Raw genomic sequence first — 18,437 nt, forward strand, 5'->3', positions numbered from 1 at the left:
AGAGCTGCAGAGGCATATGATTATAGAAGCAATGAGGGCCAGACATATAGTGTTATCTGGCCCCCACAATGCATCTACAGGGTGGGCCATTTATATGGATACACCTTAATAAAATGGGAATGGTTGGTGATATTAACTTCCTGTTTGTGGCACATTAGTATATGTGAGGGGGGAAACTTTTCAAGATGGCTGGTGACCATGGCGGCCACTTTGAAGTCGGCCATTTTGAATCCAACTTTTGTTTTTTCAATAGGAAGAGGGTCATGTGACACATCAAACTTATTGGGAATTTCACAAGAAAAACAATGATGTGCTTGGTTATAACGTAACTTTATTCTTTCATGAGTTATTTACAAGTTTCTGACAACTTATAAAATGTGTTCAATGTGCTGCCCATTGTGTTGGATTGTCAATGCAACCCTCTTCTCCCACTCTTCAGACACTGATAGCAACACCGCAGGAGAAATGCTAGCACGGGTTTTCAGTATCCGTAGTTCCAGGTGCTGCACATCTTGTATCTTCACAGCATAGACAATTGCCTTCAGATGACCCCAAAGATAAAAGTCTAAGGGGGTCAGATCGGGATACCTTGGGGGCCATTCAACTGGCCCACAACGACCAATCCACTTTCCAGGAAACTGTTCATCTAGGAATGCTCGGACCTGACACCCATAATGTGGTGGTGCACCATCTTGCTGGAAAAACTCAGGGAACGTACCAGGTCCGAGCATTCCTAGATCAACAGTTTCCTGGAAAGTGGATTGGTCGTCGTGGGCCAGTTGAATGGCCCCCAAGGTCTCCCGATCTGACCCCCTTAGACTTTTATCTTTGGGGTCATGTGAAGGCAATTAACTATGCTGTGAAGATACAAGATGTGCAGCACCTGAAACTACGGATACTGGAAGCCCGTGCTAGCATTTCTCCTGCGGTGTTGCTATTAGTGTGTGAAGAGTGGGAGAAGAGGGTTGCATTGACAATCCAACACAATGGGAAGCACATTGAACACATTTTATAAGTGGTCAGAAACTTGTAAATAACTCATGAAAGAATAAAGTTACGTTAAAACCAAGCACATCCTTGTTTTTCTTGTGAAATTCCCAATAAGTTTGATGTGTCATATGACCCTCTTCCTATTGAAAAAACTAAAGTTGGATTCAAAATGGCCGACTTCAAAATGGCCGCCATAGTCACCACCCATCTTGAAAAGTTTCCCCCCTCACATATATTAATGTACCACAAACAGGAAGTTAATATCACCAACCCTTCCCATTTTATTAAGGTGTATCCATATAAATGGCCCACCCTGTATTATGTACATAGGCCGCCGCAGCACTATGAAAGACAAGTATTCTTTCAGCAGCGCATTGGGCCAGCCCGATGCGCTGCTATTAGAATACTTTTCATTCATTGCGCTGCCAGGGGCTTATGATATCGCTGTGGGGGGAAAATATATATACACATGCGCTGCGGGGGGCATATGATTATAGAAGCGCTGTGGGGGCCAGACATATGGATATATGTCTGATCCCTGCAGTGCATCTATATACAGCTGTGACAGCGCTAGAAGATGAGAAGATGCCTGGGCAGCAGGCAGGGGGGGAATCATACATATACACGTGGGGGGAATAAAATGAATATACTTAAGGGGACGCACTGAAGTTTAAAAACCCCGCTGGGAGCCCTGAATGGCTACTCCGTGCCGGCCGTTCAGGGCTCCTGGTGGGGAATTTAAAAATGAAAGTAAACACAAAACATTTTAGGGGAGTGGAGCATGCCGCCCGCTCCCCTGTTTAATAACTTCTAATTGCATCGGGTCTCAGAAGTGAGATCTGGTGCGATCATTCCCTCAGTCCCTGTACTAAAACCCCCATCATGGAACAGAGTCTGTTCCATGATGGGGGTAGTAGTACCAACACTAATATGTAGCCTCCCCAGCCACCAGCAGACTCCCACAGCCGGGGAACTACTACTCCCATCACAGAAGTCTGTTCCATGATGGGAGTAGTAGTAGTCCCAGCTGTGGGAGTCTGTAGGCAGAGATGTCTTAAAGGATGAATATGCCCGTTACTTTAATGGACATTATTCAGCCGTTAGCATCCGTTATTTCATCAGTTATTCTACATCCGTTATTACACAGAAAACGGATGTTTATTAACGGATGAATACTCATAGTGTGAATGGGGCCTATGTGCAAGAAGTGGCCGGAACGTAGTGACTAGTTGTCTACATTCAGCACCAGAATACCTTTCGTTGATGGTATGCTGACATATCTACCAGGGACAAATACACCATAACACTGTGTGAACAAAGCCTAACTTAAAATTGCGTTTAAAGGAGTACTCCAGTGCAGAAACATTTATCCCCTATCTAAAGGATAAGGAATAAGTGTCTGATCACAGGAGTTCTGACTGCTGGGACCCCTGTGATCTCCTGCAAAGCACCCCAGCTTTCCCCAGAGATGGAGCGTGTCATCCCCAGCAAGAAAGCAGCAGCTGACACGACACCTCCATATATCTCTATGGGAGAGCCGAAGATACAGTGTTCGGGTATCTCTGGCTCTCCCATAGAGATACATAGAGGGGTGCCGTGCAAGAGATCACAGGGGGTCCCATCAGTCGGACCCCTCACAATCAGACTCTTATCCCCTATCATTTGGATAGGGGATAAGTGTTCATGCACTGGAGTATTCCTTAAAATCTTAATGCTAAAATTATGTCTCAAAAATTTAGCTCCCAGATTTCTTGCCTGTTCATCCAATAACAAAAAAACTAATTTAAAGGTGACAACTAACAGGGCTGCAGTTATTGTTATCGCTTACGCAAAAATTATCAAAAAAAAGTCAGCATTTCTGTAAGTAAAGGGAACATAAACACTTGTTTGGCTACTGCTCTAACATCTTATGTTCCAACATACAGCCAATTTTAGGTTGGAAATGTCCTTTGATGACTTTACCTTCAGATCTGCCTATACGACATGCAAGAAGATGCATTCAGCTGGAACGCACAACTTAATGATAGTCTTGTCTTCTTGCTGAATAAAACTAAGTGTGTATCAGGTATACAGAGCAGGGCTTCTCTTTGGTCTGGCAACAGGTGGGTGGACATTTTCTATCTGCTCCTCTTATTATTGGGGTTTTGGGTAGAGAGGTGATCAAAGGCTGGAATCAAGACTCAAATCTATATTAACTGGAAATAGCTTTAAAAAGTAAATGCAAATATTACAGCTCATATCTGTAAAGCACTACAGAATATGTTGTGACTATAAAGAATCATAATGAATGTCAGGAAACCGCTTCCTATTTTAGTTAATTTTATTGCTTACTGATAGAATGTAATAATGAATGGTCAATAATTCTATTGCTGAGTCTACTACGTAGTGCTGAAAGTGGCTGTGTTTACTGTACATAGGTTTCCAGGTCGCCAGGTTAGCCTATTATAGTCTATAGGTGTTTCCTAGGTAAAGCAAATGGGAGAAAAGCTGGAAGAGCACTGCAGCCCCTTTGTTTTGACATCCATGAGAGTACGACTGCTAGGACTCACCAATACTCATTTATTTTAAAGGGGATCTGTCAGCTGAAATTAATGTTCCCAACTACTGACACTGATAAGATAGTTGTTAGGACAAGGAGACAAATGTTTTTATTCTCTGGTGCCAAATTACTTTAGCCTAGAACGTCTCCTTGCTCTTCCCCCTTGAATGACAGTCGGCTGGAAGAAGAGCCGTTTACAAATCATCCTGCGCTGTGAAAACAAATTGTGCGCTGGTGCAAGATTAGGAAACAGGGCTTGGCTTTCAGCTGACTGTCAATCAAGCAGGGACAGGGATGGGAGGGTAAACAAGTAGGCTGTTCCACCCCTTAGCACTTCAGCATCTTGGGAACACCTCTTTGACACCGGAGAGTAAAAGCATTTTTCTATGTCATGGATGCACAGACAGAAATATGGAAGGTCCCATGTGTCTCTATGTCCTAACAGCATCTAACAGTGTCAGCAGTCTGGAGCGTGATTTGCAGCTGACAGATTCATTTTAAGTAGTGAAAAACTGTCTTAAAAAAAAACTTTTAACATGTCAGGTAGATATCTCAACTGTGTTAATTGATTGGGATCTGAGCACCAATCTCTAGTTTTAGCAGGGTTCAATCCCTGACCAAACCATCTCATTGCAGGGGACAGGCTCAATACACTATAACAGAGCCCACTCCTTGCTATATGGCTATATATCCTTGCTATTCCTGGCTATATGTAGAGATTGGTGAAGATCTCAGCACTGAGACCACGACTGATCAAAACTTTTGACAAATCTGCATGACATTTCGAAAGTCTTTTTGTTATTTATTTTAATCACAGTAATGCTTTAAAGACAACTATATCTGAAACACTGAATTCTCTAACCAAATTATACATGGAGACCCTGCTACAGAGATATGTAGATGTGTTCTACTCCTGCGGGACACTTTTATTGTGGACGTCAATATTACAGTGTAAAAATTTCGGCCCAACCACAGGGGAGAAAGAAAAAGAATCCAGGAAAAAAATAAAAATAAAATAACCCCATTATTTTAATACAATATTCTTGTTACGTCAACAACATCTCTTGTTAAAGCGGTACTCCGCCCCTAGACAATCTTATCCCATTTCCAAAGGATAGGCGATAAAATCTCTGATCGCGGGGACCCCGTAATCTCCCTGCTGCACCCACATTTGTTTAGAGCGTTGGGTGCAGCTCCGAAGGCTCGTGATGTCACGGCCACACCCCTCAATGCAAGTCTATGGGAGGGGGCGTAACGGCGGTCACACCCCTTCCCATAGACTTGCATTGAGGGGGCCCTGCATCGCCAGTAATCCGGCACGGAGCGAATTTGCTCCATGCAACGGATGTCTGGGGTGCCGCAGCCGAGATCGCAGGGGTCCCCAGCGATCAAACATCTTATCCCCTATCCGTTAAAGAACCCTACAAACAAAACAGTATTATATGTAAACTTATGCAGAGCTTGAGGGCTATGACATGCTGATTCTGTCTTATTGTCTCATGCTTTGCCCCCTCAGTGCCTGCAGAGATCCTTGAACATAAATGTCTGACCTGCTATCTTCTGTCAAGCTGTATATTATATACAAAAAAAAAAAAGAAACCAATACATGTATTACTAATTTTTTCTTAGTTGTATCAATTCAATAGGGCCTGTGACCAAACTTTCTCAGACATTTGAATGGCTAATCTGCCTGTATAAACAGTAATGTACCCCAACATGGTTTATCATTCAGGATTGGTTGAAAACCCCTGTGCAAGCTATATTGGTTGCCATATTGGTTGTAGGTGGCCTTCTTATGGAACAGCTATAAAATGAAAATCAAATTTTTCAACAATCTGACTTTATGTGGCGGTAGTTCTCTGTGTACAGCTTTGTAGAATAAGTCACCACTATACAAGCATAGTGGTGGCTGCATTAAGTTCAGATTTTGTTGACACCAGTGATCTCCACATTTGGCAGTCCAGCTGCAGCAAAACTATCACTTCCAGCACGCTCTGACAGCTTCCGTTATGTAGCCTTGTGACCGGTCCTATTGAATGACATTGTGCTTATCATAAGAACCTATGTTATGTGGTAAAGGTCGCACACACTATAACAGGGTAAATTCGTAGGTGTTTGGAAGGTGTTTTAATGTGTCTAGAGTAAACATTGACTTTCCTTCTCTAACAGCAAAACAAAAAATCGAAGGAACCATTGTAAAATAGAAGAGGTTAAAGCTAAATCTTAGGATTCAGCATGATCTTATGGGCAGGGCAATAAAAACCTAAAGGGGTTCATTTTAAAGCAATGAACATGGACTTCTTCATTTAAAGAAAAAACAGCTTGTCACACAACTGAAATGACGGCTCATGGTGGAGAAACTGGCCAGACAGGAAGGCCAACTTGTGGGCATATTTGCAGGGGGCTGGCACTCTGATTGTACCAGGCCAGTTCCAGTACATGTGGCACAGCTTGAATGTCAACCTGAATGGGAAACAAAGAAATATATATATATATTTAGTGGAAATGTATGAATTTTACAGCATTATTAATTCATGATCAAAGCTGCTCACAGTCATGATGAATGCAAAAAGGACATAAATATGCAATGCTCACACGATGGAATGTCCCCATTGAAAATCTCCGTACGGACATTTCGCAAAATGTTAGCTTCGGCATAAACATGCCGGAGCTAGGACCGCACGAAAATGCGCTGTCTCATAAACAGCCATACATTCTGTACAGAGTCCGCAGAAAGAATGAACGTGTTCATTCTTTCTGCAAACACAGAAAACGGCATTTTCGTGCTGGAAACATCAGACACGGAAATTCCGCTGTTTGCACAGCGCAGCATTGAGTTCAACAGTGGAATTTCCGCGCCGAATTCCAATGCGGAATACGGCACAGAAATTTCAATGTGTGAACATGGCCTTATGCTCCACTGAGAATTCTGGAAGGAAAGGATTTACATAATAGCTCTCACATCACTTTTTACAAGTATCTTTCTCAGTCAGTGTCAGTGTTTCACTCCAACCAGGAGTCTTAGAAACTGATTGGGAATGTATGCCAGGCCAGAGATCTCTCCATCTGCTGACAGCTGTTTTAGCGTTTTGCCCCTCATCAGAACAGAGCAGGATGCTGGCTGGCTAGTGGGACATAAGGAGTACTGTTTCCCCTTAAGAAGAGCATACTAAAGATGTGTGGAGATTTACAGGCATTTTTTTTTTTTTTGTCACAAACAGCGCCTTCTTCTCTTTCAGCATTTTCACCTAGTCCTGCATAACCCATTTAAGCAAAATCCAGTGTTTCCCAATCCTAGACAATGCCATTAAGGCAGCATCTAGGGTACATACAATGTCTTCAGATGAAGATATTAACAGGGACAATGAACATATAATCTCTCCGTAATAGCGTGGTATACCTCTGTAAATAATCCGGGGTAAGGTTGAGCGTGTTCATCACACATACATAGTGAGTAGGAATGCCACAGCCCTGTTTCACGTGGTGAGACAGTAAGTAGAAATCCACCCTGCAGAATATAAAAAAAATTGAGAATAAAGAAAAAAAATAATACAAATAGTTTTTGGCATGCACATAATTCCAAAATGTGCAGGAAATACACAAGGAAGTTATGTGATGTAAATGGAACTCACCAGTCACGGGAGGTGACAGTGTGGTCCAACACAGTCCCTGGTGCAGGAGTAACAAATTCCCCAGAAGTGGAACAATACATATTGGTACTGATTCTCTTCTGCACCACAATTGCCACCATGCGGGGTGAATAGTTCTCAAATGCACTGAAGCAAGTCTGCAGCTGTGGGATCTCATAATTCTGAACTACACTCAGCTGACCATCCGACACTCCGTCGCGGTACACGATGATCTTCTCTGGCAGCATATGGTTCAGCTACATGAAGAAAAAAAGTTTCTCTTACAGCAGCCGATATTATAAAATAACACACAGTCTTTAAAATATATGCAAGGACAAGAGGGCCCCAAGGATTTCTATTTGAAATGAGATTGGTGGGTCCTCAAGGCCAGACACAACAACATCAGACATGTATTACCTACAAAGCCCAAAAGGCTAATAATAATCAAACAACCTACAAAATTAGCCCAAAATTATGTTCAAAAATGTAATCTTTATTATGTATACAAAACAGGTAGACATGTGCTTTATTAAGTTTATACACTATAACAGACAAGGAGCCATTTCTAACCTCATGGAATTTCTGTAAGGCAGCCACTAGGCTGAGCTTTAAGCCGTCCATGATTTCCTGATGAGGAAGCTGGAAAACCACACGTGAGTACCAACTGGTCAAACCACTGCAAGAAAACCATAAGTACTCCTGTTATCATCTGGAATGCATAATAAATATGGCAACTAAAAAAATCTGTTCTGGATAAGAGGGACATATCATCTTAAAGAGGTGGACTTTTGAAGAGGTATTACTGTATAGTGAACAGTATACATTTTATTTTTTTTGCGGTCTGTGGTGCTTATAAAGGCAAAGGGACTTTATTGGTTTCTTTTATGTCCGCCCTATGTGCAATGCCAGCCTATATGCTGAACGTAGAGCGAAAACGAAATGTGAACAGACCTGGAGATACACAATAAATGCCTTAAAGAGGTACTCTGGTGGGAAACAATATTTTTTTGAAACAACTGTGCTAAAAAAGTTTAACAGATTTGTAAATGACTTCTATTTTTAAATCCTAGCCCTTCCAGTAATTATCAGCTGTTGTATGCTCCAGAGGAAGTTGTGTAGTTCTTTTCTGTCTGACAGAGCTCTCTGCTGACACCTCTGTCTATGTCAGGAACTGTCCAGAGCAGAAACAAATCCCCATAGCAAATCTCTCCTGCTTTGGACAGTTCCTAACATGGACAGAGGTGTCAGCAGAGAACACTGTGGTCAGACTGAAAAGAATTCCAGAAAGAAATAAAAATTCTTGTGCAGCATACAGCAGCTGATAAGTACTGGAAGGATTACGATTATTAAATAGAAGTCATTTACAAATATAATAAATATATAGGGGTCCCATTCACCTCTAGACTAATACCAGAAAAAACTGATACATGATGATAATATATATGTAATAAAGATTGGAACTGTGCATCAGATTTAAGATGAAAACAAAATTATATTTATTCATATATATTCATATAAAATAACCGCTAATAAAAAATCTTGAACATGACAATAATAACAATGTAACAAAATATGTATCAATAACTCCTTACACAGGGCCCTTGTGTGGAGAAAAACGTGGCAATGATTTAAAAAAATATCAATGGTTTAAAAAATATACAAAATATTGTAAGACCGCAGAAGAATCTTAAATCCAGTAATCCAGCATAAAGGTAGTGCAGTTAAGCAGGTTAAACATGTATCCAAGTCCGCATTTAGATACATTTATACAGCATATATTTACCGGCTTATAGCAATAGACGTGCCGAGCTTTGGAGCTGTAGTTCCCGATTGTCCTAAAGAGGCTGATATGCGCTGGCATCTTAAATCTGAAGCACAGGGCCAATCTTTATTACATATATATTATCGTCATGTATCAGTTTTTTCTGGTATTAGTCTAGAGGTGAATGGGACCCCTATATATTTATTTGATTTCAATCACATTGTACTTTGCGGTGTAAGTACTATCCATTCATACCTCGACTGATTTTTTGTGAGCTGCACTTCCACACATTTGTTTCTATTAATTTACAAATATGTTTAACTTTTTGGCACCATGTGTTTCCCACCGGAGTACCCTTTTAAGGTTGCTGGTTGCTGTAGTAAAAATCAGCTCTTGTATACTTAGGCATCCAGCTAAAAATGACGCTTGGGAAGTCTTTTTTTTATGTAGGGAGCTTGATGAAAATAAATCACTAATCAGCATTTCTAAGAGTGCTATTTGTTGACAGCTGTCAGACAAGACAAAACTACTTATGGTGGGACCAAATGATCAGGTAGCATTCCAGTTCCCCCCTGCAGTTACTGCTTTTGAAATGCTGCTGTTGTTATTTAGCATTTAGTGTTTATTTAGTTTTATTTATATGGAATCTGCTGATTAGTTTAATTTGCTGTTCCTTTGTCTGCTTGAACAGCGCCTCAACCACACACCGTTCAGCAAAAACAATGACAATGAGGTCAACATCTGCATGTAGATGCACACAAAAAACAAGCAATGGGGTCCTGGCCACCCCCAGAAGTGCCTGAAATTATTAAAAGGCAACACCATATCAGGCATAAAATATGTAGATACTCACTGGTTCATGCTGGCCACAAAACCGGTCACGGACCGTGAACCTCGACTGGGATCATGGTAAACATCAATGCCAATGACCATCAAGCATTTCTAGGTGGAGAAGAGATCACAGAAATTTTGAGAAAAAAACTAAAAGATGTACATGTAAAATGCAAGAGATTTATAATTTCTGATATTCTTTTATTATATATTCATGTTGTGCTATTTATCTACTGTACAGGGCTCGCTGATTTTACACGGACTAGCTATTTCTCCCCATTCTAATCACTGCAGTTTTAATTTCGTCAACCAATTATTTTAGTTAGTAACAATTTTTTAGTAACTATATTAAAGAAGGGTCAGTCCTCAAGGATGCAGTGAGAAAATGAAAGATAACAGATCAGTCCAGACATCATTCTATGTATTTCTTATTCTATATTATAACTGAATTAATACATCTTTTATATATTTTGTCTTTTCTATTAGGCTTTTAGGTATTGGCCACGTCAACCTGCCAGTGAGCTACACTTACAACCCTTTTTCAGTAATTAAGTAATTAAAACTAAAAACTAAGTTCCGATGACTAAAATTATAGCTAAAATCCATCTACATTTTAGCTAAAATGTTAGGTAGAGAAGATTTGGGAAGAGATCCTATCAGAACTAATCTTTTGTCTGTATTCAATGTTCAAACCTTAAAGGGGTACTCTGGTGAAAACCTTTTTTCTTTTAAATAAACTGGTGGCAGAAAGTTAAACATATTTGTAAATTACATCTATTAAAAAATCGTAATCCTTCCAGTACTTATTAGCTTCTGAATGCTACAGAGGAAATTCCTTTCTTTTTGGAACACTGATGACATCACGAGCACAGTGCTCTCTGCTGACATCTCTGTCCATTTTAGCAACCGTGCATAGCAGATGTATGCTAAGGGCAACATGGTGGCTCAGTGGTTAGCACTGCTGCCTTGCACTGCTGGGGACTTGGGTTCAAATCCCACTAAGGACAACAATAAATAAAGCGTTATTATTATTATAATAACGTCAGCAGAGAGAAATGTGCTCCTGATGTCATCAGAGAGCATTCCAAAAAGAAAAGAATTTCCTCTGTAGTATTCAGCAGCTAATAAGTACAGGAAGGATTAAGATTTTTTAATAGAAGTAATTTACAAATATGTTTAACTTTCTGCCACCAGTTGATTTAAAAGAAAAAAGGTTTTCACCGGAGTACCCCTTTAATACCAAAAGTTATAGGTTAATAGCTGTTTATCTTAGCACTATAGAATTAGGTTGCTTTATTTAAAAATGTCTTTAGAATTTGCATTAGACTTTAAAAATCTAATAAAATCGACAAAAACTAAATGTAAAACAATTCACAAGACTTGAACTTAATGTTGTTTCAGTCAAAAGATTATGACTTAAAAAATGAAAATTTGCTGTCAAAAGATTATTGGTATTTTTGTACTGTGGCTCTGATGGGACTATTGTAACACTGCCTGAGGTGCTTGCTGTTTCTATTTGAGCGAGGGAATTATTATTATTGTTATACGTTTTTATTTCCCTTCTTTGCTTTTTTATACATGCATTATTTAGTTATCTGTTCAATAAAATTCTATTTGAAAAAAAAAAAAAAAAAGATTATTGGTACAATCAAACATTCTCAGTAGGATTGCAGGAAAAAATAATAATGTACATCCAGCATTAGTGCTGTTTGTCATGATATACATCAAGGCCTTTCTTAATCCCTTAAAGACAATGGACGTAAATGTACGTCATGACACGGTGGTACTTCCCGCACCATGATGTACAATTATGTCAGATCTGTTTTGGATAACCGCGTCTCCCGATGCGGTGATTGGGGGAAGATGACTGCGGTTTTCTAACAGCAGCCATCTTCCCACGTCGTCCAAGGGGGATTTAACCCCCTCCTGTAACGGTGATCGCTGCGATTGGACTGAACTTTTTACTGTCCAATCGCAGCGATCCAGCTCCATTACAGCCCCCTGTGAGCCAAGAATAAATGATGATTGGTGCTGTCCGAGACAGCAACAATCATCATTTAGTAAAGGAGGGAGGTGGAAAGGTTGCCACTTCTCCAATTACTGCAATTGGTCGGTCGTGACAAACCGCCAACGGCAGCACAGTCAGAATATTTGTAAAACTCCTTCCCCCGCTTTGCCCACTCATTCGAGTCCGGGCAGTGAGAGGAGGAAGGAGTTCTGCGGCGGCTGCGGCGTGTTAAGTGTGCAGCGTGTAAAGTGCTGCGGGAGGTGCCCGGGAGCTGTGGCATCTGAATCAGTGACCGGCCAGATCGTTGGTGAGTGAGGGTGAGCTTCAGAGCAGGTAGGGAGAGTAAGATCCTGCAGCAGCAGCACTGCTCTATGGGTCTGGGTGACCCATCAGTGCATTTTGCTGCTGCAGCCTGTCCCTAAACTTTTTTTTTAAGGCAGGTTTTTATTTATATATTTTTTTCAGAGAGGGTGTTTACCGTCCGTGACACCAGTTGCTGTTCTGCACTGTGTGACAGGACCGTAACCCCTGTGTTTTTTTGGGAAGCGTTTGCGTTTTGTACAGTTGCATAATCACTACACTACACTACACCTACACTTCTCACAAATAAAGTACGTAAAAACACTACATTTTCACACACACACAATCCCCCGTCCCTGTCCCCAAAAATTTTCCAAATGGCCAGTAGGGTATTATCGGCAGAGGAGGCATACGCCATGCTTGCCTCCGATGCCGAATCAGTCAGTGATGGGGAAGAGGAAGATCCCAGCTTCCTCCTTTCTTCCTCTACTGAAGATGAGCCCCCTAGAAGGCAGCGGCACGTCCGCCGCAGGGCAATGCCAGCAGAGGGCCCCCAAACTAATAGCCCTGTCCCCCCAAACTAGTATCCCATTCCCCGAAACTAGTAGCCCTGTCCCCCAAACTAGTAGCCCTGTTACTCATACAAGTGTCCCTATCCCCCCTATAGGTGACCCTGTCCGGACGATTATGCTCCACTGATTCCTGGGTTTGCTGGCCACCCAGGAATCCAAATTGACACCACAGACCTCACTGAAATGGACTTTTTAACGTTTTTTTACAGTGAGGACTTTGTCAATTTGATGGTGGCTCAAACAAACTTGTACGCTGAACAGTTTATGGCCCAGCACCCTGATTATTTTTTGGCTAGGCCCCATAGATGGACCCCCATCAATGCAGCCGAGATTAGGACTTTTTGGGACCTCATGCTGCATATGGGCTTAGTCAAAAAGCCGACCATTAGGCAATACTGGAGTGGGGATGTTCTGTATAACACCCCACTCTACTGTATGGCCATGACACGGGCACGCTTTGAGGCTATCCTCAAATGTTTGCATTATGTTGATAATGCAACGTGCCCGTCCAGAAATGATCCCGCATATGACCGCCTATTCAAAATCAGGCCAGTCATAGATCATTTCATTAATAAATTTACAGAGGCCTATGTCCCCCAAAAGCAGGTCGCCATTGACGAGTCCCTTATTAGTTTCAAAGGGAGACTCAATTTCCGCCAGTACATTTCCAGTAAAAGGGCAAGGTATGGCGAGAAAATGTATACAAACTCTGTGAGAGCACCTCAGGGTACACTTACAGATTTAGGGCGTACGAAGGGAAGGATTCCCGCATTGAACCCCCAGAATGCCAACCCATCCTGGGAGTTAGCGGGAAAATTGTGTGGGAACTGATGTACCCACTGCTGGATAAAGGTTTCCACTTGTACGTGGATAACTTTTATAACAGCATCCTTCTTTTCAAGAACCTTTCCGCCAGAGCCACTGCAGCTTGTGGCACTGTGCGGAAAAATCAAATAGGCCTTCCGACAAATCACCCACCGATCCCTAGGTCTGAATATAGGGCCATTACTAGTGAAAATCCTTATGCTGACCACCATTCAGGGTAATGGCAGCACCCGTCAATGTGCGAGGTACCGCTACAACGGTCTTCAAGCCTGATTGTATCCTGGACTACAATCAGTATATGGGAGGAGTTGATCTCTCAGATCAAGTCCTCAGACCATATAGCACCATGTGCAAAACCAAAAGATGGTACAAAAAAAATAGCATTGTACATGGACCAGACGGCATTGTACAGCGCTTTTGTACTATTCCGGAGTGCAGGAAACACAGGGACATTCCTTCAGTTCCAGGAGGTAGTGATCAAGGCCCTGATCTTTGGTGACCAGGAAGGAGCGGGCTCAAGTACCTCTGGAACTGAAGGACCCTGTATCATACCAGGGCAACATTTTCCAGGAGAGGTCCCCCACACTGGAAAAAAAGGGACGGTCCCAGAAAAGATGCAAAGTCTGTTTTAAAAAAGGGATAAGAAAGGACACCATTTTCCAGTGTGAGACACCTGTCCTGAAAAAATCAGGCCTCTGCATCAAAGAATGCTTCAAGGTGTATCATACGTCTATGGACTATTACATTTATGTTTTACCCCATTTTTATCGTTCCCCAAATTAACTGTGCGTTCTACACGAGCCATGTAGCGTTGTACAATGCTTTTGTTCTTTTCCAACGTGTTGGTGAAGTTGTACATGAGCTTGGGACCACGGCTATGTACAACACTTTTCGGATGCATTGGCGACACAGGGACAATCCCCCAAAAGTCCCCAGAATGTTGATCCAGGGATTTATTCTGCCATATTTGGCATCGGGAAGGAATTTTTCCCCCTGGTATGGAGCAAATTTGCATCCGCCTTATAAGCATGCTGGGAGTCACAGGTTTGCAACAGCTGGAGGCACCCAGGTTGGGAAACTATGCAATAGGGGGAGAGTTACTAACTGCTATGTTATGGTACACTGCATGTAAGTAAAGCTCGGCAACTGTCAGCCGTCCCTGTGCAAGTCACTAATTTAGGCCTCAAATGTGCAGGGCATTTGCCTGGCAACATTTGAGGGCCACATATGGGGTATTTCTGTCCTTGGGAGAAATTGCTTTACAATTTTGGGGCCACACCAGCATGTTAGTGTAAAAAATAAATTATTATTATTATAATTTTTTTTTTTTTTACACTTACATGCTAGTGTAGCCCCATTTTTTTTCATTTTCCCAAGGGGTAAAAGGACCCCTAAAATTTGTAACTTAACTTTTCCAGAGTATGAAAATACCTTATATGTGGACATAAAGTGCTTTGCGGGTGCATGGCAGGGATCAGGAGTGAGGATGCACCATGTACATTAGAGCCCTAAATTGGTGATTTGTACTGCAATGGTTCAGGCATAAAAACTAAAATAAAATAACCGACAAGTGACCCCATTTTGAATACTACACGCCTCAAGAAATATAATAAGGGGTGTAGTGAGCATTTGGACCCTACAGGTGTCTGACAGATATTTCGAACAATCAACTGGGAAAATAAAAAATGCAATTTTTTCACACAAACCTGTTGGTGTAGCCCCACATTTTTCATTTTCACAAGGGATAAAATGGGGAAAAAGACCCCCAAAATTTGTAACAAAACTTTTCTCGAGTATGGAAATATCCCATATGCGGACGTAAAGTGATGTGCGAGCACACTGCAGAGCTCATAAGGGAGTGAGCGCCATCAGCCTTTTTGGAGAGTGGATTTGGCTGGAATGGAGGTTGGGAGCATGGTGAGTTTGCATTGTGCCAGGACAGTGGAAACCCCCCACATGTAACCACATTTTGGAAACTACACCCCTTAAGGAATGTAAGAACGAGTACAGTGAGCATTTAGACCCCAAAGGTGATTCCAAGATTTTTGGAACAGTAGACTCTGAAAATAAAAAAATATTTTTCAGCGCACTGTTCAAAACATCTTTTACGTTCCTTGAGGGGTGCAGTTTCCAAAATAGTAGACCATGTGTTTTTTTTTTTGCTATTCTGGCACATAGGGGCTTCCTAAATGCAACATGCCCCCCAAAAACCCTTTCAGCAAAATTTGCTTTCCAAAATCTGGCTCCTTTTCTTCTGAGCATTGTAGTCCGCCCACAGAGCACTTCACATCCACACATGGAGTATTTCCATACTCATGAGAAATGGGGTTACAAATTTTGAGGGTCATTTTCTCCTTTTACCCCTTGTAAAAAAAAACCTTTACCTTTTCACTTTGCTTCTATTCCTGTGAAACACTTAAAGGCATTTTCTCCTATTACCCCTGGAAAAATTGTAAAATTTGGGGTACCACCGGCATTTTAGTAACAAAAAAAAAAAATAAATAAAAAAAATAATTTACACATCTGACTTTAACGAAAAGTCATCAAACACCTGTGAGGTGTTAAGGTTCACTGTACCCCTTGTTACGTTCATTGAGGGGTGTAGTTTCCAAAATAGTATGCCATGTAGGATGTTTTATGTTGTTCTGGCACCATAGGGGCTTCCTAAATGCAACATGCCCCCAAAAACCATTTTAGCAAAATTTACTCTACAAAATCCCATTGTCGCTCCTTCCCTTCTGAGCCCTCTAGTGCACCCACAGAGCACTTTACATGAACATATGAGGTATTTCCTTACTCGAGAGAAATTGGGTTATAAATTTTGAGGGGCATTTTCTCCTTTTACCCCTTGTAAAAAAAAAAACTTTTCCTTTTCAATTTGCTTCTATTCCTGTGAAACACCTAAAGGGTTAACACACTTTCTGAATGTCATTTGGAATACTTTGGGGGGGGGGGGGTGGGTATGTATAATGGGGTCATTTATGTGGTATTTCTAATATGGAGGCCCCTCAAATCTACTTCAAATTGAACTGGTCCCTGAAAAAATCTGATTCAGATATTTCGTAAAAAATTGGAAAATTTATGCTAAACTTTGAAGCCCTCTTAATGTCTTCAAAAAGTAAAAACATGTCAACTTTATGATGCCAACATAAAGTAGACATATTGTATATGTAAATCAATATATAATTTATTTGAAATGTGCAGAGAGCTTGAAAGTTAGAAATATGCAAACTTTTCAAATTTTTCATGACATTTTGGAGTTTTCCACCAAGAAATTATGCAAGTATCAATGAAAATTTACCACTAGCATAAAGTAGAATATGTCACGAAAAAATTATCTCGGAATCAAATTCAAAAGTAAAAGCATCCCAGAGTTATTAATGCTTAAAGTGACAGTGGTCAGATGTGCAAAAAATGCTCTGGTCCTTAATCCCTTAACAACAATGGACGTAAATGTACGTCATGGTGCCGTGGTACTTTACACACCATGACTTACATTTACGCTCCGCCATGACCGCGAGCACCGGACCGGTGCTCATGTTATGCGCAGCAGGTCCCGGCTGCTATCGGCAGCCAGGGACCTGCCGGTAATGGTGGATATCCGCGATCGCGCAGATGTCCACCATTAACCCCTCAGATGCCATGCTCAATACAGATCACGGCATCTGCGGCAGTGCGGTACTTTAAATGGATGATCGGATCACCCGCAGCACTGACGCGGGGATCCAATCATCCATAATGGCGGACGGAGGTCCCCCCACCTGCCTCCGACCATCTTCAGGGGTCTCTGCTCTGGTTTGAGATCGAGCAGACCAGAGCAGAAGATGACCGATAACACACATCAGTGCTATGTCCTATGCATAGCACTGGACAGCATTAGCAATCAAATGATCGCTATCAATAGTCCCCTATGGGGACTAGTAAAGGGTAAAAAAAAAAAAAAATATATATATATATATATATATATATATATATATATAAACACAATTTTTTTTATATAAATAAAGAAAAAAAATGAAAAAAAATTAGAAAATCCCCTCCTCCAATAAAAACGTAAATCATCCGTTTTTCCCTCCCACCCCCAAAAGCGTAAAATTTTTTTTTATAAACATATTTGGTATCGCCGTGTGCATAAAAGTCTGAACTATCAAAATGTATTGTTAAAGGGTAGCTCCCACCATCCCTTTTTTTTTTCTTTCTGTCCCTGCCTATTGCCCATCTATCCCTAACCACCTCCCTGCCTTTACATTTTTTTTTACTATATTAAAAATGCTTTTTTTTCTGCCTGGTAGTGTGCTCACTACCAGGCAGACTTCCCCAGCAGGCATGACGTCACTGATGCCTGCTGGGGGGGTCCGACTTCCGCCCTTAGTTCAACTGGGAGTTGTAGTGGGGAAACAACTGTAGGAACCCTGTGGTGAAAACAGTGTCAGCCGCAGCTGCCACACATCCCGCTCCCCCAGGCCCCGCCGCGCAACACCCCCCACTCTTCTCCCTCCGCCCGCCCGAAAAAGACATTCCGCTCCCCCAAACTCCATCACCCCCAGACCACGCCGTGCAACACCCCCCCTCCCTCCGACCGCCCGAAAAAGATATTCCGCTCCCCTTATAAGACCTCAGATCAGACTTGCCCATCCGGAGGATCAGCGCAGCAGTGAGTGCGCGCGCTGCCTCCGGACAGGGTAACGGGGGCGGGCGGGCGTGGCCGCGCGCAAGGCCAGTGGAGTTGGCCAATGCGCGCAGCCCCAGCTATCAGCGTGCTCGCTCTCACCTGTTTGATTGACAGGCGGGAGCGAGCACCGCAGTGCCTGAATTTTTACTCATTGCCAGGCTTAAATGAGTCGAAATTCAGTAGTGACGTCACTGCTGAATGCATTCGGCCACTAGGAGGGCGACCCCTAGTGGCCGAATTTAAAAGTGATTTTAAAATCACTTTTTTTTTATTAAAGTATATTAGAGATATGTTGTAGTACTTAAGTAC

General features: G+C 41.8%; 1 protein-coding gene across 5 annotated transcripts in view; it reads right to left on the reverse strand.

The window, feature by feature from the left end:
- Positions 1-2,668: 2,668 nt before the first annotated feature.
- The window catches only part of PIWIL2 (piwi like RNA-mediated gene silencing 2), a 204,614-nt gene continuing 188,845 nt past the window's right edge, over positions 2,669-18,437 (reverse strand). For 4 of the 5 annotated variants that reach the window (XM_056571068.1, XM_056571070.1, XM_056571069.1 and 1 more), the window contains 5 exons: positions 9,774-9,862; positions 7,729-7,834; positions 7,162-7,415; positions 6,930-7,037; positions 2,670-5,992 (listed from right to left, as the gene is read on the reverse strand). In XM_056571068.1, the coding sequence (XP_056427043.1) occupies positions 5,836-5,992; positions 6,930-7,037; positions 7,162-7,415; positions 7,729-7,834; positions 9,774-9,862 (714 nt within the window). In that variant the 3' untranslated portion in view covers positions 2,670-5,835. Of the gene's footprint in view, positions 5,993-6,929; positions 7,038-7,161; positions 7,416-7,728; positions 7,835-9,773; positions 9,863-18,437 lie in introns of all 5 variants that reach the window. The other variant, XM_056571072.1, reaches the window with a different exon arrangement.

Source organism: Hyla sarda, chromosome 4, assembly GCF_029499605.1.
Source record: "Hyla sarda isolate aHylSar1 chromosome 4, aHylSar1.hap1, whole genome shotgun sequence".
Lineage (NCBI taxonomy): Eukaryota > Metazoa > Chordata > Amphibia > Anura > Hylidae > Hyla > Hyla sarda.